This window comes from Hypanus sabinus, chromosome 11 (genome assembly GCF_030144855.1).
Source record: "Hypanus sabinus isolate sHypSab1 chromosome 11, sHypSab1.hap1, whole genome shotgun sequence".
Classification (NCBI taxonomy): domain Eukaryota; kingdom Metazoa; phylum Chordata; class Chondrichthyes; order Myliobatiformes; family Dasyatidae; genus Hypanus; species Hypanus sabinus.
The window spans coordinates 62,294,910-62,322,126 of NC_082716.1; the positions used below are offsets into that span (position 1 = coordinate 62,294,910).

The 27,217-nt window shown below is 41.0% G+C and overlaps 1 protein-coding gene across 2 annotated transcripts in view; it reads left to right on the forward strand.

Annotated features, from left to right (window-relative positions):
* The window catches only part of nmnat2 (nicotinamide nucleotide adenylyltransferase 2), a 328,536-nt gene that overhangs the window by 112,341 nt on the left and 188,978 nt on the right, over positions 1 to 27,217 (forward strand). For both annotated transcript variants that reach the window (XM_059984483.1, XM_059984484.1), the window contains one exon: positions 21,630 to 21,718. In XM_059984483.1, the coding sequence (XP_059840466.1) occupies positions 21,630 to 21,718 (89 nt within the window). The remainder of the gene's footprint in view (positions 1 to 21,629; positions 21,719 to 27,217) is intronic.

Consider the following 27,217-nt stretch of genomic DNA (forward strand, 5'->3'; position numbering starts at 1 on the left):
TAATTCCTTTCTACATGCATGTCCTACACTGCCATTGACCAACGTTCACCACTTTCTCTCAGCCTTACTCACTTTCCGTTGTACCATTCCCTCTTTTTCTTACCCATTCTTACTATTCCGCTGCAACTTAAAACAGGATGATTTTTTTAACATCTTCTAATGAAAATTTATTAACCAGACCTGAACTTTCTCCACAGATGCTGCTTGACTAGCTGAATATTTTCAACATTTTCTGATATTATTACACCTGCATTAGGGCATAGCTTCTCCATGAACAGACCAAAAATGTTTCGGTCTGATGCACCATCAATAACTCACACTGAGACGTAAGGCGAGATATCGGCTTTTATTGACTGGAAGAAGGAACCAGGAGTGAGTATCTATCATACAATGTCTTGGAGACTGAGGCCGAGCGTCAGGCCGCAGATCTCCTTTATACAGGGGCCTGTGGGAGGAGCCACAGGAGCAGGCAGCAGGGGCGTGTCCCGACAGGCACATAGTTCACCACACGGTCAAAGCTGATTGCAATGATAAAGAAAGTGATGTGCATTGTTACCAGAAATCTGTAAGTGCATGCTTTTCTATCACAACATCCAGTTCTTATTATTTTTTCCTAAGCATAACATGCAAATCAAACATGCTAAAAGAAGCAAGAATGCATTAAACACTGTCAAAGTTGTCAGAGCGACACTAATTTAATTTCCTCCAGGGAGTGAGACCCTTCATCAGGTGATTGAGAACTACTCCAGGATGTTTCAGTAGGAGATGCAAGCCTACGGTTGATATAATTATGACAAGTTGCACCCTTTGCTGTAGGAGCTGGTGGTATCTGAGTTTGGGCATGGGTAGATATATTGCAGACCATACAGGGGAAAGGTACAGTCAACATTTCAACCTGAAATATTGACAAAGTTTAACATGATATCCCTAGACTCTGATGTGGAAGCAGACATGGCCCGACCTCACTATCGCCGCAGAATATATCTCTGCGAAGACAGGTCACTTTTAGTTGTGAAGCTACCTCTGTTTAAGTAGGCTGTTGGCTGTCTCTAGCTACATGCAGATATGCACACTATTAATTAAAGCCATTCAGATGAAGTATAGAATCATTATTCATGTGAGAAGGTCCAATCTGAGTGTGTGATATTATCCCCTTACCTATGTAAGATCAGCTCCAGTAAAATTCAAGACACTTAATATCATGCAGGATAGAGTAAGTTCTTGATTGGTGTCTGATCCACAAAGCTGAACATTCACTCCCTATCCCTCCAGTTCCAAAAAAAAGCCAAAATATATGGGAATATCAAAATGATTTTTAACTTTTTTTCCTAAGATCTAGAAACTGAAATCATTAGAAACCCACTGTTTGGTTAATGTTCTTTTGATAAAGACATCTTCCATTCTACCCTGTCTGATCTCGATGCATACCTGACCCACAGTAACAATACCGAGATTTTGACTCACCTTCAGTGGCCTTACGAGTTACCCATTTGTACCAAGTGGTGGGACAAATATTACCTTTTCAAGGTACTAGGGAAGGGCATTGAATCTGCCAACAATGTGCTCATGCTATGAATTAAACAAAATAATTCTTAGATTTTATTGGTAATGATTAAAATACTTAATTCTGTCAGAAATAAATTATGCTGTTCTTCATTTGTACCTCAAAGCCTTATGTCTAAAGGAGTTTGTCATGTTACCAAAGACCAGTAAATTTCTACAGAGGTTCCGTAGAGAAATTTTTGACTGGTTGCATCACCACCTGGCGTGGAGGCTACAATGCACAGAAGGTGAATGCAGCAGAGGTTTGTAGACTCGGCTAGCACAAGCCTCCCCACCACTGAGAATATCTTCAAAAGGCAGTGTGTCAAAAAGACGGCATCCATTATTAAGGACCCTCACCATCTGGGACGTTCCCTCTTCTCATTACTGCCATCAGGGAGGAGGTGCAACATCTGGACAAGTACTTAAAATTTTAGGAACAGCTTCTTCCTCTCTGCCGCCAGGTTTCTGAATGGTCTATGAATCCATGAGCACTACCTCACTATTCCTTTTTTACGCTATTTACTTATTTTTTATTGTAACTTAGAGTAAGTTTTTTAATGTTTTGTACTGCACTACTACAGGAGTGATTTCACAACATATGTCAGTGATAATAAACCTGATACTGATTCTTAAATGGACTGAATAAGAGGACATTCATTACTACAAATTTGCATCATTTGTAAATAGCTATTCCTTTTCAGAGCTCAGTTTTTCCCTTTGCATTTATTAATCATTATTTTATTTGGAGCTGCTATTTTTTAAAGCTACTGGTTGATTGTGGAGATGAGAAATTTGAAGAGAACATGATACTGAGTTAGACATTTAACAGTCCTCTGGGGCTGTTGACAACAGCTCTTCTACAGAATAGTGTTCCTTATTCAAATGCAAATGCAGTTCAGGTCAGGAGATGATGACAGCATGTGAAAAGGTCCTATTGGCACAGTTGAATATGTTAAGCATAAGATTGTATTGGAGATTTTAATAAAATCTTTAGTGATGGCAATCTCATTTTCTGATCTGAAAACTGACATTGACAGCTATTCTTCTCCCCAGTACCTTTAGCTTTCTGGTTCTTACATGGGATATTTCAAACAGAGATGAGGTGGGTGCAATGCATGCAGTTTACATATCACAACAGCCCAGGAGTCATCTAGAAGAGGGTGACAAAGGGAAGAGGGAGTAGGAGGGAAGGTGTAAGGACGGGAAGACAGAAATAAAACTGCTGGAGATGTTATTTTATTTCTAACTTTTAGCAGTTCTGGTGAGAGGTCATCAACTTGTTGCCTGTTTCTGTCTCTACAGATGCTAATTGACCTGCTGAAAATTTCCAGCATTTTCTTATTTATTTCAGATTTCCAGCATCTCTAGTGTTTGCCTTTAAAGTACCTGTCTCTGTCCAGGCTTAAAAAAAGCTTATACCCTCTGTGTTCCTGACATGTTCTTGAAATGTTTTAACTTCTCTTTGCATAGAATGCCGGTTCTAGCATTATATTTTGAGCATGGTCATTTCTTATGAAGTTTTGTCCAATCTTTCACTATGCTCATCTTTTTCTGGTCTATGTTTGCTACCTGAAGAATATAGAAATTGCTCCATGACTGATTTCTTTCAGATATCAGCAAGACATAATTATAAACCACTTATAAATATATAATGAATTATGAAATGGATTGCAAATCTGCCGCAGTGTGGGTGATTAAAAATAAACCTGAAATTTATTTTGAGTGTTTGAATATATTTTAAATGTTTCCTGGTGAGTGCAGCAGCTGGTGATAAGGCGTCACCATGGCAATATTGTTTGTTGGATCAAAAGCTCCATTACCGTAAGGCCTTCTGTCCATCTGACAACCATTACATATTCACCTCATGGTGGAGATAAAACCCTATGACAACTCATTTTCCATAGTTTACCAGTATGGCCTTGCACATAATTTCATTTTCTGAGGAGCTGCTTTTGGAAAAAGGTTACTCCATCTTTTTTTTATCTACAATATCAATTCTTAACTTCACCCAAATCTGCATTATTTGTATTTGTAAACCTTTGGTTTCTGATATTATAGCTAAAAACTTACTTCCCATTCCATCCTTTACATCCAAGCAACACACACATAATGCTGGAGGAACTCAGCAGGCCAGGCAGCATCTCTGGAAAAGAGTAAACAGTTGACGTTTCGAGCCGAGACCCTTCCTCAGGTGCTGATGAAGGGTCTTGGCTTGAAATGTCAACTGTGTACTCTTCTCCAGAGATGCTGCCTGGCCTGCTGAGTTCCTCCAACATTTTGTGTGTGTTGCTTTGATTTCCAGCATCTGCAGATTTTCTTTTGTCTGTGATTGGCCTACCTTTACATTGTTGAATTATAAACTGGATTCTCTGCTCAGAAGACAATCGTCCCATCCCAAGGATCGGTTTTGTGAATCTCTGCTGTACTGACCCCAGTGGCACGTAGACTTTGACTTTGAGTTTGAACCTTGCTAACTGCCTCAGTAAACGGCAATGCAGAAGAGACTTCAGACATTATGCTGGTGTCAAGTTTAGGATGCTGCTGTTGGAGAGAGTAGCAGGGCAGTAATTCAGTGGAAACTAATAGGGAATGGGTCCCTACATGTTGCTGGTTACAGCTACATGCTGCAATCAGACAGTGATGCTGAGTCAGGACTGGGTATGTGGAATGGAGTTTGCTGCATATCTTAACAAGTGGTTAATGACTGTATAATTAGAGCCATGGTTGAAGTTCAGAGTTCAATTCCAGTGCAGTCTGTAAGGATTTTATGTAATCTCCCCATGAGTGTGTGGGTTTCCTCCAGGGACTCCGGTTTCCTCCCACATTCCAAAAGCACACCGGTTAGTGTGCTAATTAGTCATTGATTAGGTAGGTTGCTGAGCGGTGCATCTCGTTGAGATGGAAGGGCCTGTTCTGTGCTGTATCTCTAGATAGGCAAACAAATATATAACTAGTCAGAAACACCAGAGATTCTGCAGATGCTGGAAATCCAGAGCAACACACAGAAAATGCTGGAGGAACTCAGTAGTCGGGCAGTAGCTATGGAAATGAATAAACAGTCCATATTTCAGGCTGAGACCCTTCATCAGGGCTCACTCCCCTTCCCTTCGGTCTCAGCCCAAAGCGTTGACAGTTTATTCATTCCCATAGACTGTCCGTCTGCTGAGTTCCTCCAGCATTTTCTGTGTGTTGCTCTAGATTCCCAGCGTCTGCAGAACCTCTTGTGCTTATGATTAGTTAAATATGTGCTAACACTTTCCAATGAGGCAGAATAAAATAGGATTGCACACACTTGCAGGAGAATCTCTCAGAGTCACAGAGCAGGTGAGCTGCTGGTTTGTCACGAGAGATAGGTGTTTCCAGTTATCTACCATGGTCACTGACCAAAGGGTGCATCATCAATCATGGCCATGGAAGTGGAGACTTGGGAGTCATTGATTCTTTCGGAAGAACTTGGCTCAAGTTGTCCAGAAGGCTGCAGTTCACCAACACTATCTGACCAGGGTCTCAAGCAGCAGTTTTAGCAGGGAAGTGAAAGAGAAGGTGAGGGAAAATAGTATGATAAAGCTAGGTGGCTCTCCAGATGTGGGCATGTGTGGTAATAAAGGTATCCAAAATAGCAGGGAGATTGGTAGGATGCACTGCTGAGGAGGTGGCAGAGGGAGATACTCTCTCTATATTTATGAATCATCTAGGTAAGCATGTGAATAGCCAACTTGTACGAGGCTGCTGATCAAATACAGGTCAGTGGTTAACAATCATATGGTCAGCTTAGATTGATGATGTTCCATCTGAAAAAGAATGGGAAGAGATGAGAACAACAAAATGCCAGAACTCATGGGGATGTTAAACCAGAAGCTGGGCATTTGAAGGTCAGAAAGAAGATCAAAGATAAATTGTGTGACAGAGTCTAGGCCTGTGGTGAATTTGCAAAAGAGTGAATGAAAACCTAATAGTCCCAGAAAGAGGAATGCAATTGTAGGTACCAATGAAGATTTATGAAGATAAAGGAAATGAGTATTTTTAAGGCTTTATTTTGTCGCATATACATCAAAATGTATAGTGAAATACATTGTTTTGCATCAATGATCAGCATAGTCTGAGATGTGTTGGGAGCAGTTCACTAATTGCTCTGCTACTCTGATGTTGAAAACAGTTCAGGTGTCTGCCTAGCAGCAAGAGTGATGTGTGCTTACTTCACTGTGCAGCAGCAAGGAAACAGGTCAAATGTAAGGGGAAGGTACACAGCTGATGACAGGACCCTCAAATGCATTGACATACAGCGGTATCTTGGAGTCCATATCCATTGTTTCCTGAAAATGACCACAAAAGTACATAGAGCAGCGACAAGTATGTATGACACAGTCATCTTCATTGGCAGAGCATTGAGTATTAGAGTTAAGAATTGTTTATTGTTATATAAAAGTATGGCTATTATTCACACTGTCAGGAGATCTCTGTGCTTGGTAATGCTGTGACGCAAGACATCAGCACTGAAGTACTTTGTTTCAGAGGTCTAACCACCAATGCCTGGTTATTCCTGGATATCGTTTGGATTCTGTGAGAACCAGGAGGTTGTTTGGAAAATTATTCAATTATACTATTACCCAAAGATACTTATAAATGCATCTACATTATCATTTCTATTCAGACGGTGATTCTACCATGACTGAGGATGGGGGTCCTTCTGTGGTTATGTCCCAGACACCACTACCCCTGAGAGGCAGTGCTCCCTGTTTCACTGCAGTATACGTGTTTAGTAGCTGCAGCTAACCATCTCACAGAGCAAACAATATTAAAACAACACCCCCTTTGCTTGGTGCATTCCTCATAAATTTTTCCTCTGTGAAATCTCAAGGGCATAAAGAAATGAAAGTGTAAATTTTCTGCTGCATGTGACCAAATGAAGGTCCATTTAAATAAAAACTGACCTGCTCCATGATTTAGTGATATAATTAGTCATTCTTACTTCAGCAATTGGGGTTATCACCAGAAGATATATTGTAAGATATTACATTTAATACTCAGTAAGACTCTCAACTGAAAAGGTACATAAGCACTGTTTATTTGGGCTCTTGGGTTTTGAAATATGGAATTATAGCAAGGTTCGGGGTGGTAGTATATAGATTCCAGCAATATAAATACAATTAAATCTCTTTATTCTATTCTGACAGGATTTAATGGTGGTTAACTTGAGAGAGAGAGAGCTCTGAAGCCATGTTTGCAACTCAGCTAAAATGGGATGGTTTCATAAAGGCTGTGGCATCTTATTTATTTTACTGAGAGTTTATAATGAACAACCCTGCAGTATTTCCTTAGAGAGTTGTTTGAGAACATAATGCTCCTGAAAAAAAACACTTTAAGGCTTATAAAATAGCCTCCCAGACAAGAAAAGGTGCGTTTTTGTTCATTTACTATTATGAACTCAATGACTCATTGTCATTCTGATCGCTAATTATCTTCTAGTGAGGAGCCTCCTTTCTTAATTACAACAACCCCTGTGTCTCAGCAACACCCAAACAGTGCAGCTAGTTTAGGAGTTTCCTGATTCTTGTCTCAGTAATGATGGAGGAAGGGCAATGAATTTGCAGATCAACATGTTACATGATTTTATGTTGGGAAGGGCGATAATCATATGCCCCAGCTGTTTATGAATGTCAAATAAACAACTGACAAATCTGGGATATTGGACTTACTGGGGACTCTCAGGGCCACTCCTTGTTGACCACTGTGCCATCAACTTTAATGTGTGTAACCTTCTGATAGGACAGTGATGAAGAGTAGTGATGGTTGTATTATAGATGTAGAATAGTGAATTTCAATATTTATATTATTACCATGTTACAATAATAATTAGCCATTTGATTCAAATGATTTGTAATAATTGTTTACGAAAGTAATTGCACAGAGTCTGGGGGATATCAATTTCAAGCAGGTCAGGAGGCAATCCATGCATGTCCTTTTGTGCCGACAATTGTCAGGTCTCCCTTGCAGAGGTGGAAACATTTCTGGCCAAGGAGGGCTGATATGCTGCACAACTCGTAGAACTGGGAACAAAAGAGGAGGCTACACACAGGTCCATGGGTGAAATTTTTAAAAAGGTGTGTTTTGCGGGTTTTTGGCAATTTTCTGGCAGCCCAGTCAAGTCAGGAGGCTACAGACAGGTCTGTGAGTGGGATTTTAAAAAAGAGTGTTTGTGGGCTTTTGGAGTTTTTTCTGGTAGCCCATTCAAATCAAGAATGAGAAGCAGAGGCTGTGGGTGAGGCTGTTAGGAAGGACAGGTAGATAGATGATAGGGCAAAATTGCTCTCAGTGGAATGAGTTGCAGTGTAACGAGGACAAAATCAAAAAGCGTGACAAATACAGGAGTGCAAGTGTTATATTTGAAAGCATGCAGTACACAGAATAGGGTAGATTATCTTGCAGTGCAGTTAGAGATTGGCAGGTATGACATTCTGGGCATCACTGAGTTGTGGCTGGGAGGATTATAGTTGGAAGCTCCACTGGTTAAAAAATGAAATAAGCTCCATAAAAAGAGGTGGCACGGGATTTGAAGAGGTAGAATCATTGTAGATAGAGTTAAAGAACTGCAAGGGTAAAAAAGACCCTATTGGGAGTTATGTACAGGCCTCTGCCCAGGATGTGGGCTACAAATTATAACTGAAGATAGAAAATGCATGTCAAAAGGGCAATACACACAAAATGCTGGTGGAACGCAACAGGCCAGGCAGCATCTATAGGGAGAAGCGCTGTCGACATTTCGTCAGGAAGGGTCTCGGCCAGCGCTTCTCCCTATAGGTGCTGCCTGGCCTGCTGCGTTCCACCAGCATTTTGTGTGTGTTGCTTGAATTTCCAGCATCTGCAGATTTCCTTGTGTTTGCCTTTCAAAAGGGCAATGTTACGATAGTCATGGGGAGATTTCAATATGCAGGTAGACTGGGAAAATCAGGTTGGTACTGGTTTTGGATTCAGTGGGAGAGAATTTTTTAGAATGCCTACAAGATGCTTTTTAGAGCAGCTTGTGGTTGAACCCACTAGGGGATCAGTTATTCTGGATTGGGTGTTGTGTAATGAACTGGATTTGATTAGGCAGCTTAAGGTAAAGGAACCCTTAGGAAATGGTTATCATAATATGGTAGGATTCATCCTGCAATTTGAGAGGGAGAAGCTAAAGTCGGATGTATCAGTATTACAGTGGAACGAAGGGTTTTACAGAGGGATGAGAGAGGAGATAGTCAAAGCTGATTGGAAGGGGACACTAGCAAGGATGATGACAGAGTAGCAATGGTTAGAGTTTCTGGAAGCAGTTCAGAAGGCACAGGAGAGATACATCCAAAAGAAGAAGTAGTACTCCAAAGGCAGGAAGACACAACTAATGACTGACAAGGGAAGCCAAAGACAACAGAAAAACAAAATGAGAGGGCATACAACAGAGCAAAGGTTTAGCAGGATGTAAACCAACAGAAGGCAACTAAAAAAGCTGTAAGGAGTGAAACTATGAAATACAAATAATATCAGAGGATATCAAACATTTTTCAATTATATGAAGTGTGAAAGAGAGGTGAGTGTAGATATCGGACCACTGAAAATGAAGCTGGAGAGGTAGTAAGGGGGACAAGGAAATGGCGGATGAACTGAATAGGTATTTTACATCAGTCATCACTGTGGAAGACACCAACGGTGTGCCAAAAGTGGGAGAGAGTCAGGGTGCAGAAGTGAGTGCAGTTGCTATTACAAGGAAGAAGGTGCTTTGGAAGCTGAAATTTTCAAAGCTAGATAAATTACCTGCACCAAATGGACTATACCCAGCAAACATGAGGAAATCTGCAGATGCTGGAAATTCAAACAACACGCACAAAATGCTAGTGGAACACAGCAGGTCAGGCAGCATCTATAGGGAGAAGCATTGTCGACGTTTCGGGCTGCGACCCTTCGTAAAGACTAACTGGAAGGAGAGAGAATCTCTTAGTATCTCTCCTTTCAGTTAGTCCTGATGAAGGGTCTTGGCCCGAAACGTCGACAGCGCTTCCCCTTATAGATGCTGCCTGGCCTGCTGTGTTCCACTAGCATTTTGTGTGTGTTGTTTGGACTATACCCAATTGTTCGGAAAGAGGTGGCTGGAGAGATTGTGAGGTATTACTAATGATCTTTCAAGAATCACTGGATTCTGGCATGGTTCCAGAGGAATGGAAAATTGCAAATGACACTCCACTCTCCAAGAAGGGAGGGAGGCAGAAGAAAGGAAACTATAGGCCAGTTAACCCAACCTCAGTGGTTGGGAAGATGTTGGAGTTAATTATTAAGGATGAGGTTTTGGGGTACTTGGAGGCAAATAGGCAAAGGTCAGCATGACAGAATTGATAGCCAGTGGATATGAAGATAGGTGGAGGGGCAGGAGGTGTTAAGGAAGCAGAGAGACTGCAGATAGACTTAGACAGATGAGGAGAGTGGGCAAGGAAGTGGCAAATAGAATGCAGTGTCGGGAAGAGCATGGTTATGCACTTTGGTAGAAGGAATAAAAACAAAGACTATTTTCTAAAAGGGAGACATTTTTTTTAAACTGAGGTGCAAAGAGACTTGGGAGTCCTCATGCAGGATTCCCTAAGAGTTAACTTGCAGATTGAGTTGGTGGTGAGGAAGGCAAATGCAGTGTTGGCATGTTTATCAAGAGGGCGAGAATATGAAAACAAGAATGTAATGCTGAAGCTTTATAAGGCATGGAGTATTGTGAGCAGTTTTGGGCCCCTTATTTAAGAAGGGAAGTGCTAACTTTGAAGAGGGTTCAAAGGAGGTTCACAAAAATCATTTCAGGATAGAAAGGCTTATCATGTGAGGAGTGTTTGAAGGCTCTGGTCTTGTACTTGCTGGAATTTAGAAGAATGAGGGGGTTCGCATTGAAACCTATCATCTGTTGAAAGGCCTAGATAGAGTGGATGAGTGGAGGATGTCTCCTGTAGTGGGGGAGTCTCTAGGACCAGAGGACACAGCTTCAGAATAGAGGGACTGATGCGCTATCAATAACTCTAGGAGACTGGAAGGAGACAAAATGATAGGCTTTTATTAACAGCGAAAACAGGCACGACCATGTTGAAGATTGTGGGAGGAGCAGTGCCCCAATCACCTTTATACAGGGGTCTGTGGGAGGAACCACAGGAGCGGTCAGCAGAGGGTGTGTCCAGACGGGTATACATGGTTCACCACAGGGACATCCATTTAGAATGGAGATGAGGAAGAATTTTTTCAGCCAGAAGGTGGTGAATCTGTGAAATGCATTCCCACAGATGGCTGTGGAGGTCAAATCGTTGAATGTATTTAGAGCAAAGGTTGGTAGTTTCTTGATAAGTCAGGGTGTGAAAGGTTATGGGGAGTAGGCAGGAGAATGGGTTTGAGAGGGAAATGGATCAGCCATGATCAAATGGCGGAGCAGACTCGATGGGCCAAATGGCCTAATTCTGCTCCACTGTCTTATGGCCTTAGGTTTGAAGTCAGTCTGGAGGAGTTATCAATTTTATTATAGTAGAACGGGTGAAGAGAGAAATTATTAGATGGATTCAGGCAATAAAAAGAATTGCTTTCACTTGGAGACAATGTGTCCTTTAAGACCACTAATAACAGGAAACACTGGAAATGCTCAGAAAATCCAAAAGCATCAAAATTATTAGATAAGCTTAAAGAATAAATGTCACAATGTTTTAAATGTGTTTTGAGAAAATAGGCTGAAACATGTGAAGATAAGGAGACAATTTTTGATCGAGCAAGTGATAATCCAAAATGTACCCAAGTGCAGTGGAAACAGATTCAAAACTAATTTTCAAAGAATATTGACTATACACTGAAAAATGAAAGATTTTGTTGGACAATAACTATACTGATGAAGGCATTTGTTGAATGTTGCTAATTGTCCTGAACTAAAAGTTAATCACATTGCTAACCTATAAAGAAAGGGGAAGCGAGTGTCACTAATTAGATAGGTCTTTCAAAGAGCCAGCACGGCTTCTAAGGGCTCACTTTGCCTCTGTGCCTTAAGATTCCATGAAATGGAAAGGTTAGACACCATATTCTGTCATTCACTGTTTAGGCAAGTGTTGGAATCTGGAGGACATCATATGCAAGAAAATGGAATAAAGCAGATTGGAAATGGCTGTAAAATGGACATACAGTAATTTGCCTTGACAGTCAAATGAGCATGAAGATTATTAAGCTCTGCATCAATGTAATTTACTGGTTGTTAATGGAGGAAGTCTTAATGAAAGTGTATTTTACATATGTTTTCCTATTTGCTTGGATTCATTATTCTATTATGGATTTACTGAATATGCCCACAAGAAAATGAATCTCAGGATTGTATATGGAGGCATATATGGGCTTTGTTAATAAATTTACTCTGAACTTTGACCATTGTAACTTTGCCCTTTTTACATGCATTTTCAATCTCCTTTTAAATTTGTAACCCACATCCTAGCTACTGTTCGGTGACTTGTATATATCTCCCACCAGGGTCTTATAACCCTTGCAGTTCTTTTTATGTCAACTGACAATCATTTTAAATCTTCTGATCTTATGTGACTTCTTTCTAAGGATTTGATTTAATTTTCACCCACAAAACCACCTCACCCCCTCCGCCTACCTGCCTGCACTTCTGATCTGATACGTATCCTTGGATGTTAAGCTCCCAGTTGTGATCTTCTTTCAGCCACAACTCTGAGATGCTCCCAGTGTCACACCTGCCAGTTTCTGAACCGTGCTACAAGATCACCTACTTTATTTCATATTCTGTTAGACCTTCAGTCCTGCATTCACCACCCTTCTTTTCAATTTTGTCTCCAAGTTGTCTGAAGTTAAATTCTTATCCCTTTCTAAACTTTTTGTCTTATTCTTTATTTTGAAAATGTCAATAATCTCTCCTTCACTCTGCTTCCCTTTAACTTTATCCATACTTTTCCAAGCTGTTGAACCCACCCCATTACTATTTAGTTTAAAGCCCTATCCATAGCCCTAGTTGTGCATTTTGCCAGGACCCTGGTCTCAGCATGGTTTGAGTGGTGAAGACTGGAACAGCTCCTTCCCCAGCACTGGTGCCAATGTTTCTGGAATTCAACCCAGATCTCCCATACCAGTCTTTGGATCACATGTTTAGCTCTCTGATCTTATTAACTCTGTAGCAATTTACACTACCTCATTATCCTTGTTTAGCACTATTTATTTATTTTGTAATTTATATTAATTTATGTCTTTGCAACATGCAGCTGCTGCAGATCAACAAATCTAAAGTTATATAAGACATTATAAACTCTGATTCAGATTAGTTTGTTTACTTTTTAGTTCTTCTTTGTTGCAAAATGCTGAAATTTAAAGTATATATTTTCTCTATCTTTAGTCCACACCTTACCACTTATAACAATCCCCTCCCCCCCCATGCTCGTCACCTCCCCTTTTCTGCAGGTCAAAATATTCTTCTATTTTTCATTTTCCTGGAATGATGAGGGGGCATTGATCTGAAATATAGCCTGCATCCATACTAGCCTGAAAACTCCTGATCTGATCCCTTCTCAGAGCTAAGCAGGAGGGTGGCACGATAGTGCAGCCGTGAGCACAATTGCCTTACAGTATCTGTGATCACCAGTTGGGAGTTGATTCCCGTCGCTGTCTGTAAGGAGTTCCTATGTTCTCCCTGTGACTACGTGGGGGTCTGCCAGGTGCTGCAGGTTTGATTCCTGTCACTGTCTGTAAGGAGTTCCTATGTTCTCCCTGTGACTACGTGGGGGTCTGCCAGGTGCTGCAGGTTTGATTCCTGTCACTGTCTGTAAGGAGTTCCTATGTTCTCCCTGTGACTACGTGGGGGTCTGCCAGGTGCTGCAGGTTTGAGTCCTGTCACTGTCTGTAAGGAGTTCCTATGTTCTCCCTGTGACTACGTGGGGTTCCTCCCGGTGCTCCAGATTTCCTCCCACACTCCAACGACTACGGTTAGCGAAGCAAGTTGTGGGCAAGCTATGTTGGTGCCGGAAATGTGATCCCAACCCAATCCTCAGACACAGAAAACACATTTCACAGTATGGTTTGATGTTTTGATGCACATATGACAAATAAAGCTGAACTCTGTTTCTCCCTTCATGGATGCTGTCTGGCCAGCTGGGTATCTTTAGCAGTTTGTACTTTGTTTGCTCTGTTTGGGCTTGTTTTGTTTGAACTGGAGTGAGAAGAGATTTCAGTAAGGTATGTAAGATTATGAAAACAATAAGTGGAGTGTGTAAGAATGACCTTTACTTAAGAACTGGGAGTTGGAAGATCTCTGGCTCTGAGACCCGAGATCTTTGGGCACAAAGCTTGGAAACAGCTATGCAACGGACTTTTAACATCGTAAATCAGCGAGTTGTTTGTTGCATCTCCCCTCTGGCTGTGAAATGGAGACATCTCTTTCCCCTTTATTAGTCAGAGAGAGAGCCTCTCTCAGTATGTTGAATACTGGGTGAACGAGTAGTCTTTGGGGTACTGCAGCTCTGCGTCTTTGCTGTTGCTTTGCTCACGCTTGTTTGCTCGGTGGTGGGTGCCGATGCTTTTTATTTCTGGTGGGGGTGGGGGATCATTGCTTGCAGCTGCTTACGTGTGGTGGGGGGGGGAACTGGGGGGTCCTAACATTTAACTGTCAATCATTCTTTGGGGGCACTCCTCTGTTTTTGTGGATGTTTGTGAAGAAAAAAAATTCAGGATGTATATTGTATTTATTTATTTGACATTAAATGTACCTTTGAAACAAGGGGACATAAAATTAAAGAAAGTATTGGAAAGGTTAGATGGTAGATGAAAGAAAAAAATGTAATCTCTCGGAGGCTAGTTGGGTCTGGCACTAAAAGCCTTAATGAGGTAGAACCCTCATCACATGTAAGAAGTATTCACAGTGCACGTGAACTGCAGGAATATGGACCAAATATTAGAGGGTAGGATCAGGCTGGATTTTTCTTTCTTGACACACACAGACCTGCTGAGCTAAATGGCCTTATACTCAGATTTGCTTTCTGCAGTTCCATGACAGGACTTAAGGGTTCCCAAAAAAATCCAAATTAATTAGACGTGGTTTAACTTTGTGCTCGTGTCCCTTGCATGATGATGTTTGTGTAGGTTTGAAGTCGACAGATTGTTAGTGGTTCAACATACTGCTCAGTATTTGCTTGCAGGATGCTGCAAACCTAGATTAATGGTTTGGCCCCAGGCCAGTTACATGTCCTGGCGTTATGAGTTTGTTTTAAGTACATTGGAACACAGTATTAAGAAGCTGGTCATTTAACCCTTTTGTCTGTTCTGTTCTTATGGGAAGCCTCATTAAGTTTGGTTTCACTTCTAATCTCAGGTCCCAACACAGCTGAACCAGCTGCAAATTTAACTCCTTGTTACTGGCCACTTCAGAGGCCACTTTGTTAGCTACACCTGTACACCTGCTCGTTAATGCAAATATATAATCATGTGGCGGCAACCCAATGGATAAAGGCATACAGATGCAGTCAAGAGGTTGAGCTGATTGTATTAAAAAAGCACAGACCAGTTGAGGGAAGTGGTGAAGATTGAGAAGAAGGTTTACTGCAGGTCATATTGTCATATTGGAAGGGATATTAAACTTGGAGATGTTTGGGAAAAGATTAAGAAATTGGAAGGGGGGGGGTAATCTATTGGGATACTAATATTCCAGTATTGATTGAGGAGGGTAAAATGATTATTACTGAGATGGAGAAGGTTAAGTTACTGGCTCTGTTATTTGCTGCAATTTGTAATCAAGATAATTTAAGTAAAGAGGTTAAACAATGTGGGGATGAGGTTCTAAATGAATATCTTGATGTGCTGGAAATCAGCTACAGCAATGATAGCCTTACTGATGTTGAGTTTTCTTTGTCTGAATTTAAGAAGGCTATTATTAATGTAGGCCAGATGTCTGCAGGAAAGGATGATAAATGTTATTGGTTGATCAAACATATGGCTGCTAATGCTCTTGAGATAATATTAAAATTTTTGAATCATATTTGGAGTTTGGGTCATCTTCCTTCCTCAAAAAAATTAGTAGTACCTGTTCTGAAAGCTGGGAAACCCCACCGGACCCTTCAAGTTATAGGCCTGTATTGTTATCGTCTCATTTATGTAAACTTGTGGAGCATATGGTAATAGAATGTTTGAATTATTTATTGGAGAAGAGAGGTGATATAGCGTTTTATCAGTGTGGACCTCGGAAGGGTAGAGTGACATTGGATTCAGTCTTATGTTTGGAAGATGATATTAGGGAAGTACAGGTAAATAAAGAAGCAGTATTTTTATATTGAAAAGGCATGATATGTCATGGAAGGAAGGACTTTTTGATTAAACTACTGAAATTAGGAGTGGGGGGAGATTGTGTGAATTTTTTATTTGGACAGTCTATGCAGGTAAGTGTGGGCAAAGTATATTTGGGTTTCTGTGGAACAGAGAATGAGACCTCACAAGGTAATGTTTGCAGCCCTTTATTATTTAATATTATGATTAATGATATTTTCTCTGAGATAGGCACTGGGGTGGGTAAATCACTATATGCAGATGATGGAGCTTTATGGATTAGAGGTAGAAATTTCAATTTCAAGTAGATGGGGATTTAAACTTTCAGTAGCTAAAACTCAAGTTATATGTTTTACAAAGAGGATTAATAGGCCTGCAGTTGATTTGAAATTATATGGTCAAACTCTTGAATAGTCAGTGGTAAAATTTTGAGGCATGTAGATGGATAATAAGCTGATGTGGAAGCACCATATGAGAAAAATCATTGATAAATGTAAAGGAGCATTAAGTATTCTCAGGTGTCTATGTAGGCATTCCTGGGGTGTTACACACAAATCTTTGTTGACCATTTATGTTTGTTTAATTAGATCTGTGCTTGATTATGGCTGTGTGTCTTGTGAATCAGCTTCTTCTTCAATGTTGACCTTAAAGCACAGGCTTTAAGGTGAAGTTGTGGTGCAGTAAGGACACCCCTGTTTCAGCTTTTCTGCTTGAAATGGGACAATTGCAGAGGTGGAAGTTGATGTTAACATACTGGATTAATTTGGTGGGGGGCAAAGAAATTAACATCCTGGTAAAGGTGTGTTGGAGGACTGTTGGGAACATCATAAGAAGAGTGTTTTTCAGTTTCGGGTGTCTGGGTTCTTATCATGCTAGGAACATGGGTTTGTTGGATTTTACGATATGTCATACTGCAGCTTTCTCAGTAACCACACCTTATTTCTTTTTCCAGCCGTGTTTATTGATTTTAGTTTACACAATTTAATAAAGTCTAAGTATTCTGTTATGCCTGAGGGTCTATTGGTTCATAAACATATAAAGGAAAATTATTGTGGTATGTTAACCATTTCTGGATGAAAAGATAATTTAACTGGGAATGTTGGTTGGCTGTTTTTTGTGTCATGAGAATATGAGGTAATGAGAAAGAAACGACTTGCTAACACTTATCAGTATATACATAAGACAGTTGCCATTAATTTCCGCTCTCAGTGAGTGGAGGAAATTTGTCTATGTGAAGTTGTAATTTGTTCAGATTCCTTGTCAGTAATGATAAGTCTTAAAACAGGTGATTCTAGCAGTGGGTCAGATTTACTGTTGGAAACTCATCAAACATTATTTCATGCACGAAGTATTAGTTCACATGTTTGCTCCTTTTGGGCCCCTGCACATAGAGGTGTTGAGGGGAATGAGGGGGTTGATAGTTTAGCTTAGAAAGCTGTTATAAAAGTTCACCAGAGAATATAGATCTTCCATGTAGCAAATCAGAAGGTAAGGGGTTGGTAGGGTTAAGAGTTCGGGGGTTATAGCAAGACTTATTGGATAATGGGCATAAGAGGAAACACCTTTATAGAATACATAAAACTGATGGGTTTATGAGAGTTAGTTAGTAACGGGAGAATGGGGTAAACCAATAAGGGAAGGAATTATTTTGGCACTACCTAGAATTGTGAGAGCGGAAATTAATGGCAACTGTCTTATGTATATACTGATAAGTGTTAGCAAGTCGTTTCTTTCTCATTACCTCATATTCTCATGACACAAAAAACAGCCAACCAACATTCCCAGTTAAATTATCTTTTCATCCAGAAAATTATTCCTTATATCTTTTTGGAAAACATCACTCTGGGTTGTGTAGGCTTTGCCATTATTATGAAACAGTTGAACATATTATTACAGTGTGAAGCATATAAGGTTGAAATAAATCAAATGCAGGCTTCATTACAATCTTTGTTGGATTGACAGTTTTCATTTAAAAACTTTAAGTTATGCGAGTGACTTTAATGTATCACAGTATCGCCTTTCATTACTTCCAGTCTACAGGGCTTTTGGGGGTAATTTAGCTTTAATTTGAAAAAGAAGTAGTAAGGGTTTTTTCTCCAGTTCTCTGCACCACACTCCAGTCCAGTTGATGGTGGTAATGGATCTTTACACTGGACTGCTAACTGCCATTAAAAGTCCAAAGAAGAAGAGGTTGAGTTATTGTTCAGACTAAACATCAGAATGGGGAAGAAATGTGATCGAAGTAACTTTGACTGTGAAATGATGGTTGATGCCAGAAGGGGTGCTTTCAGTATCTCAGAAACTGCTGATCTCTTGGGAATTTCATGCACAACAGTTTCTTGAGTTAACAGAATGGTACAAAAAAAAACAACAAAAAGACATCCAGGGAGTGGCTCTCTTATGGGCAAAATTGCCTTGCTAATGAGAGAAATCAAAGGAGAATGGCCAGACTTGTTCAAGCTGACAGGAAGGCAACAGTAACTCAAATAACCATGCTGTACAAACGTGGTGTGCAGAAAAGCAACTCTGAAAGCACAACACGTTGAACATTGAAGTGGAAGGATTACAGCAGCAGAATACTATGAAAATTAACTTTTTAACATATAATTTGTAAGCTGGCAAATAGGATCCCTTGCAAAAACTATGTCTCCAAGGTTCACAATGTTTTTTTTTAATATAACTTTTTATCATAGCCTGAGGTTTAGAATGGAAAGATGTGCCAACTAAATGTAGGAAGCTTTTCATGTTTCTTTTTAGCAGATCACTTGCTTATGTTGTAAAGTGTGAAGGTACAGAAGGAAAAAGAAGATACAATTTTAAGGTGATTGAAGGAAATTATAGGTGGATTGCCAGAGACAATTTCTTTACACAGAGACTGGTGAGTGCATGGAACACCCTGCCAGAGGTAGAGAGAGAGAGAGGTAGAGGTAGATACGTCAGGGACATTTAAGAAACTTCTAGATAGGCATATGGATATTGGAGAAGTGGAGGGCTATGTAGGAGGGAAGGCTGAAATTGACCTTAGAGTAGGTTTAAAAGTCGGCGCAACATTGTGACCCAAAGGGTCTATACTGTTCTATGTTCTCTGAAAACAAAAAAAAATCAAATAATTCTCATTGGAAGATGTTTTCTAATAGATGAAATGTTCAGATTAAGAGACTCCACCTGAAATATCAACTGTCCATTTCCTTCCACTGACTCTGCCTGACCTGAGTACCTTCATTTCTTTGTGTGTGGCATTGTTTTAGATGAGCTTTGACACTCGGGTTTGAAATTCTCACCATTTTCAGCCCTTCTTTGTTGAGTTGCCAGTCTTTATCTCTCTAATGTCTCTCTCCCCTACGCCTGTGATACATTAAAATTAGCATCTTGCACAGACTCCTCAGGCCCTGCCCTCTGGAATTCCTTTCCTCAGCACTCTGCCTTTCTACTCCCCCTTTTAAAATGGTTTGTAAAACTCACTTCTTTTTTTGTCCTGATATTTCTTTTGGAAAGCATCACTGTCAAATTTTATTTCATGAAATGCTTTGGGATGTACAATTACAGGTCAACCTTCTATAACCTGGCACCATTGGGACCTGAGGAGTTCCCGATTAGTGAAAATGCCAAATTACAGAAGGATCACATTAAGCAATAGTTAACCGCCTCATCATACCTTTAAAATATCATGTAAATCAGTAGAAGTTAGATAATAATGAAACCTAAATATTAAATGAGTAGCAAGTGAAATTTTAATAAAGTTATATACTGTACAGGCACAGGTAAAATAAAGGGTACAGGTAAATGTACAGGAATTAACTTATACTGAAAAGTTGAGCGCTTCTGTTTCTAAAGTGAGATGTTTAATATACCTTCAGGAAAAGCTACATGTCTGCAAGTGTGGGGTTGTCAGGATCATCAACATCTTCATCTTGAAAAATGAGTGAAGCATCAGGAACTGGTGCTGAAACTGGCACAACAGTTTCTTCAAATACAGTTTCTTCAACATACTCTGCTGCAGCTTCCTTGTCTGCTGAACGTTTTTCACCACGCACTGCACAAAACTGTAAGCCATGACACTGCTTGAACCGATGAAGCCAGCCTTCACTATAGTCACACTCATACTCTAGTCCTAGTTCTTCAGGAAACACTTTTGCTCGTTCCTTCACCATATCTCCAGGTAGTCCAACACCTTCATTTACATGAAGATTAAACCGCGTTATCAGCATTTTATCTAGTTCCAAACTTCTTGTGTCTTTGATTGTTTTTCTTACGCACATCTGTTTCTTTGAGCCACTATCAGCAAAAAAGTGTAGCAGTTTTTCTTTCTGTTTATTTATATCATACCGTGTGGAAGAGCCAATGTTGTTACACTTGCACAAGCTTTTCACCAATACACCACTGCCCACTTTTTTCAAGAGTTCAACCTTATCTTTGATGGATAATGTGTGGTGTTTCTGCTTCACAGCACGAGGTACATTTCCTTTACTCACTGGGGCCATAATTGGGGCTAAAGTAGAGCCAATGAAAGAAACATGGAAACATAGAAAACCTACAGCACAATACAGGCCCTTCAACATGTCCCTATCTTAGAAATTACTAGGCTTACCTATAGCCCTCTATTTTACTAAGCTCCATGTACCTATCTAAAAGCCTCTTAAAAGACCCTGTCATATTCGTCTCACCACCGTTGCCGGCAGCCCATTCCACGCACTCACCATTCTCTGAGTAAAAAACTTACCCCTGACATCTCCACTGTACCTACTCTCCAGCACCTTAAACCCGTGTTCTCTTGTGGCAACCATTTCAGCCCTGGGAAAAAAGCCTCTGACCATCCACATGATCAATGCCTCTCATCATCTTGTACACCTCTATCAGGTCACCTCTCATCCTCCTTCACTCCAAGGAGAAAAGGCCGAGTTCACTCAACCTATTCTCATAAGGCATACTCCCCAATCCAGGCAACATCCTTGTAAATCTCTGCACCCTTTCTATGGCTTTCACAACCTTTTTGTAGTGAGGCAACCAGAACTGAGCACAGTACTCCAAGTGGGGTCTGACCAGGGTCCTATATAGTTGCAACAATAAATGATATTAATAAATGCAGGAAAACAAGCAGAAATTGCCTGTCTGCGCTTACAAGAGCGCGACAACATGTGAACAGATCTAGCGCAACCGAAACAATGCGCAGCAGATTGGTACGGTGGCCCGGGAAATTTGAAATTACAGTTGCGCGGAAAATTTGAAATCAGTGCCGGATTATCGAAGCAATCGGATTATAGGTAGTTGGATTAGTGAAGGTCGACTGTACTATATACTAGAGATATTGTGGTGAACTATGTGCCTGTCGGGACACGCCCCTGCTGACTGCTCCTGTGGCTCCTCCCACAGGCCCCTGTATAAAGGAGACCTGCGGCCTGACGCTCGGCCTCAGTCTCCAGGACCTTGTATGATAGACACTCACTCCTGGTTCCTTCTTCCAGTCAATAAAAGCCGATATCTCGCCTACGTCTCAGTGTGAGTTATTGATGGTGCATCAGATATCTTGCATTTGAGGCTAGTTTTTGAATTGTTTTGGGATATCTGATTGAATATCACAGAATCAGCATTTCTCTAGCACCTGACAATATTTGGGAAAATATGAAGCAGCAGCAGTTTAGCACTGAAACTGCATTTAGATTTCTTCCAGCTGTTTGTAGAGTAAATGAACAAGAACCAGCTAGCTCAATGAAGTATAACACAGAGATCAGGCTGTGATTCAGTATATCACCCTCTGCAGTTTGTAAATTCACCTTTCCTGTTTCTGCTTTCAGAGAGAGCCCGTGATTATCTGCACAAGACAGGACGCTACATTGTGATTGGGGGAATCATCTCACCAGTTCATGACTCCTATGGAAAACAGGTAATACTGCGAAGGACAAATGTATCTTGAACTCCTTCAGTGTTAGACTGTACGACCACAAGAGACAGGAACAGAATTAGGTCATATGGCATTTCACCATGGCCGATTTATTATCCCTCTCAACCCTATTCTCCTGCCTTCACTCTGTAACCAATGACCCCCTTATTAATTGGGAATCTATTGACCTCTGCTTTAAATATATCCAATTGCTTGGCCTCCACAGCCATCTGCGGCAATGACTTCCACAGATTTACCACCCTCTGACTAAAGAAATTCTTCCTCATCTCCATTCTAAATGGACGTCCCTCTCTGAGGCTGTGCCCTCTGGTGCAAGACTCACACTATAGGAAACATCCACTCTATTTAGGCCTTTCAATATTTGACAGATTTCAATGAGATCCCTCCCTTTTAATGAGGAGGTTGTTTTTCCTGATGACTATTAACTGCTACAAGAGGAAATCGAGGCTTTTTTGTTCCACCATGGTAAACAGTGGAAATCGATAGTAATTTGCTCTCAGCCTCTCTTTCCCCTCTCCCTTCATGGTTATTTCTCCAGTTGCACTCTTTTGGAAAACCTGGTGAGCCATCGCTGGGCTCCCTACCATGGTGATTTGTAAGAAAGATTGATTCATGAGGAAGTTGAAACACAACACCCTTCTGCCCTGTGAGCTTGAGCCCCCTTCCTCTGGACATTTTCATACATCATATCCTTAAAATGTAGCAGGAGGCAATTTGGCCCCTTGAGTGTATGCTGCACTTGGAGCAATTCCACCAATACCATTCTTCCACTCGCTTTTCCTGTAACCTATCACATCTTCCCCTCCACCCCCTTGCCATCCATCTACACCAAGGGTAAATTAAAACAGGTAACTAACTTACCTACCAGAGCACCTTGGAGCACCCAGGAGTACCTCTCTTGAGCTTCCCAGGGAGAACTTGCAAACCCCACACAGCAGCACAAGTTTAAGGATAGGTTGTTGGTACTGAGAGCAAGTGGCAGCAGTGCTGCAGAGCAGTGCCATCCTTTTGCTCTGTGTCTGACCCCATGCAACCTTTTCTCCCTTTCCTGCAATACCCCCGATAGGAAAAAATAATCTCAACTCTTAAAGTTTCAACTGAAGCTTGTTTGCACAAATTTCCATAGAAAGGTAACTACATTTCCGCACATTTTGTGAGAGTAAATGCTTTATCTCATTATAAGCCTGATTTTTTAAAATGGGGATTACAACTGAAACGCTCTTCTTTCTGTCCTTTGTTTGTTCAGCCTAGACCCTCTCCAATCCCAATTACCATTCAAAACTGCTCACTTTTATCACCCCGAAAATAATGAGAAAAAAAGGTTTGCAATACCCCCTTCCCTTGTATTCTAATTCATTAACGTGTTTAACAACATGGTTTTGTTCTGTACAAGTCAATGAACACATCTATTCATGACGTAACACAATGAAGGGCATGTTGGTAGTGCCCAAATGTGTTCTTCATTTCTGCTGTTAGTCCTGTGAATATAGGTTTAATTTCATAAAAATACTGAAGAATAAAGAACCTTTTATTTAGTGGTGTCATGATTTTGAATAATATTTGAATAATCAATAACTTCCAAGACCTTGGCTTCAATTCCTCCTTTTGTAATTGGATCCTGGATTTCCTTACTTGCAGTCTTCAGTCAGTTTGGATTGGCAATAACATCTCCTCCATGATCTCCTTCAGCACAGGTGCACCACAAGGCTCTGTGCTTAACCCCCGCTCCACTCTCTTTACACCTTTGACTGCGTGGTTAAGCACTGCTCCAATGCCATATTCACGTTTGTTGACAACATCACTGTTGTAAGCTGAATCAAAGGTAGCAATGAATCAGCATAGAGGAGGGAGATTGAAAATCTGGCCTAGTGTTGCCACAACAACCACCTCTTACTCAATGTCAGCAAGATCAAGGAGCTGATTATTGACTTCAGGAGGAGAAAACCAGAGATCCATGAGCCAGTCCTCTTTGGGTAATCAGAGATGGAGAGGGTCCGCTGTTATTATTTCGGAGGACCTGTCCTGTCCCAGCACATGAGTGCAATTATGAAGCAAGCACAGCAGCACTTCAACTTCCTTAGGAGTTTGTGAAAACTTAGCATGACATCTAAAACGTTGACAAACTTCCATAGGTGTGTATTGACTGGCTGCATCACAGCCTGGTATGGAAACACCAATGCCCTTGAATGAAAAATTGTACAAAATGTATTAGATATGATCTAATAGGGTAAAGCTCTCTCCACCGTTGAACATATCCACACAAAACGTTGTTGCAAGAAAGCAGCATCCACCATTAGGGACCCCCACCACCCAGGACATGCTCTCTTCTCACTGCTGTCATCAGGGGAAAGGTACAGGAAGCTCGGGTCTCACACCACCAGGTTCAGGAGCATTTATTATCCCATAATCATCAGGCTGTTGAACCAAAGGGGATAACTTCACTCAACTTCACTTTCCCCATCACTGAAATATTGCCATAACCTATGGATTCACTTTCAAGTGTTCTTCATCTTATATTCTTGATATTTATTGCTTATTTATTAATAATTATTATTTATTTCTCATTGTATTTGCATATCTTTTGCACACTGATTGAGTGCTCAGGTTGGCGCAGTCTTTCATTGACTCTTGGGGTTATTGTTCTATTATAGACTTATTGAGTATGTCCACAATAAAATGAGTCTCAGTATAGTATATGGTGACATATATGTACTTTGATATAAATTTACTTTGAACCTTGAACTTCTAATTTCTCATTTTGGAGCATGGCATTCACTTGTAATATTCCATGAAGTAATGTTTGTCTATTTTAATGTACTCATATTGTGGGTGAAAACAGACTGTAAGATTCATGAAACCACAGGTGTCACTGGTGCAATTAATATTACAAATACACCTCATACGATAGAAGTGTATAAGATGATGAGAGACACAGACAGAGTGGACAGCCAGTGCCTTTATCCCAGGGAGGAAGTGTCTAATATGAGAGGGCATAATTTTAAAGTGTCTGGAGGAAGGTTTGGGGGGGGGGGGAAAGAGTGAAGAAGATATCAGAGCTAAGTTTCTTTATGCTGTTACGAAGGTGAAGCAACTCTGAGGGGCCGAAGGGTACAAAGTTGCCCCCTCCTTTTTGAAAATCGCAAGATCACTATTATTTTGGGTCTGAGACCCAGGAAATGAGAGAGATACACATCATGAGGGAGAGAAACGCAGAATACACAACCAGGTGGAATGTGTCCTGACATCAGTGGAACGGAACCACTGACTACTGCTATTGTCTCTTGGAGAAGGAATTGTGTATTGAGTACTGTACTATTCATTGAAACCCCTCAGGGGACAACCAGAGTGGTCTGGTTGAGGGATTGCATCAGCCCAACCTGATTGACACCTGAGACCCCGTGAGTAAGGATAACAGAGGGGTCTGGGGGAACACCCCTTTTAGACGCACCAGGAGAAATGCTAGAAATCCCGTGATAGCGTTTTATAGCGAAAGCCGGTGAGAGCTCATGTGCGTCCTCCCTTGCCAGGGTGGCGGGCTCATCATGGAAGAACGGTTTAGCTAAAGGAGAGGCCACAATTGAACGGCCACGACAATGAGACTCCGACGGATCGAAATCATAAAGGAAAGCCGATTTTCTTCTAATCTCTCTCTCTCTCCAACAATTGCAACCCCGCAACCAACAAATACTGCAGCCTGGATGAACTGAACTGAACTTTATATTTCCATCAGACAATTCATTATCCCCTAGACAACGATAGAGCTTAATTCTTATTGATTATTATTATACCTGCACTTTTAGATTTAGTATTGACAACGTATACACTGATATTATTTTTGTGTATTTTTACTAATAAATACTGTTAAAAATAGTATCATCAGACTTCAACAGACGTCTCTATCTTTGTTGGTAAGTGACCCAGTTATGGGGTTCGTAACAAACTGGGGGCCTCGTCTCGAGAATTGATACCAAATTGGAGGACCAGTAAATCGGGCTTTTAGGTCCAAACTTGGATCTGGTTGCATGGGTAACCAGATGGGAAATCAGCAAAGATGGATGTAGATGAATTTATAGAAAACCCAACTCTGGAGGTGCTAGAGGCTGCCACAAAGTCGGACTTGATAAATATTGCGAAAGGACTAAACCTCGCAGAGGTGAGGTTGTCAATGAAAAAGCAGGAGGTGCGGAGGGCTGGAACTCAGTATTATATTGTGAAGAATGTTTTCGGCTGAGGGATTGGAAAATATCCCTGAAAGGGTACCAGCTAGTGGGACGGCTCAGTTAGAGTTGGAGAAATTAAGGTTGGAACATGAAATTAAGTTAAAACAGCTGGAAGCAGCTGAAAAGGAGAAGGAAAGAGTTGAAAAGGAGAGGGAGAAGGAGAAACAGAGGCAACATGAGATGGACATAGAGAAGTTAAGGCAAGAGCGAAGAGCTCAAGGGTCAGACCGAGAGGAGAGATTTAATGTTAGTAGGGAGTTTAGGTTAGTACCTCCGTTGGAGGAGACGGATGTTGATAGTTATTTCTTGCATTTTGAAAAGGTGGCAGTGAGTCAGAAGTGGCCAGAGATCAGTGGGTGGCGTTGTTACAAAGTGTGTTAAAAGGGAAGGCACAACGGGCATATGCGGCATTGTCCATGGAGGAGGAGGAGTCTGAGAATTATGAGGGAGTAAAAGAGGTCATTCTTTAGGCCTATGAATTGGTACCTGAGGCCTGTAGACAAAAGTTCAGAAATTTAAAGAAAGGGTGGAATCAGACGTATGCAGAGTTTGCCTATGAGAAGGGTTTCCTCTTGGATAGTTGGTGTGCAGCAGAAATGGTGGAAGAGGATTTTCAGCGTCTCAGGGAGTTAATTCTGATTGAGGAATTTAAAGGTTGTGTTTCGGATGATATCCAGATGTATTTGAATGAGAAGCCGAATAAGTCCAAATCCGAATTTGCTAGGTTCGCAGATGAATATGCCCTAACCCACAAGACAAAGTTTTTCTCGAATAAGAGTTACCAGAAAGACCTTGGGAACAGTAGAGAAAGCCTGCCGGCTGAGGCAGAGATCCAGCCGGGAGCTAGTGGCAAGAATAAGGAGGAGGAAAGGCAAGATGGCAAGAGGGGTCCTGGCTTGACCTGTTTTAATTGTTGAAAGGTGGGTCATATTGCATCTAAGTGCTTTGGTCCGAGGAAGGAGACAGGAAAAGGGAAAGCAGCAGTCCCTACAGGATGTATTGAGTTGATCAGTAAATTGATGAGAAGGCCCCAGGTAGATAGAATACAAGAGGGGCCTGAGAAGTTTATTTCAGAAGGAACCGTGTCTGTGAAAGAGGGAGAAACACCAGTTCCAGTGCGGATCTGGACGGACACTGGAGCTGAGCTGTCATTGATTCGCAGTACGGTACTAGATTTTGGTCCCGAGACTGGAGTGGTAGCTTTGATAGGCATAGGAAAAGGGACAGAAGCGGTGCCTTTGCATAGGATCATTATAAGTTG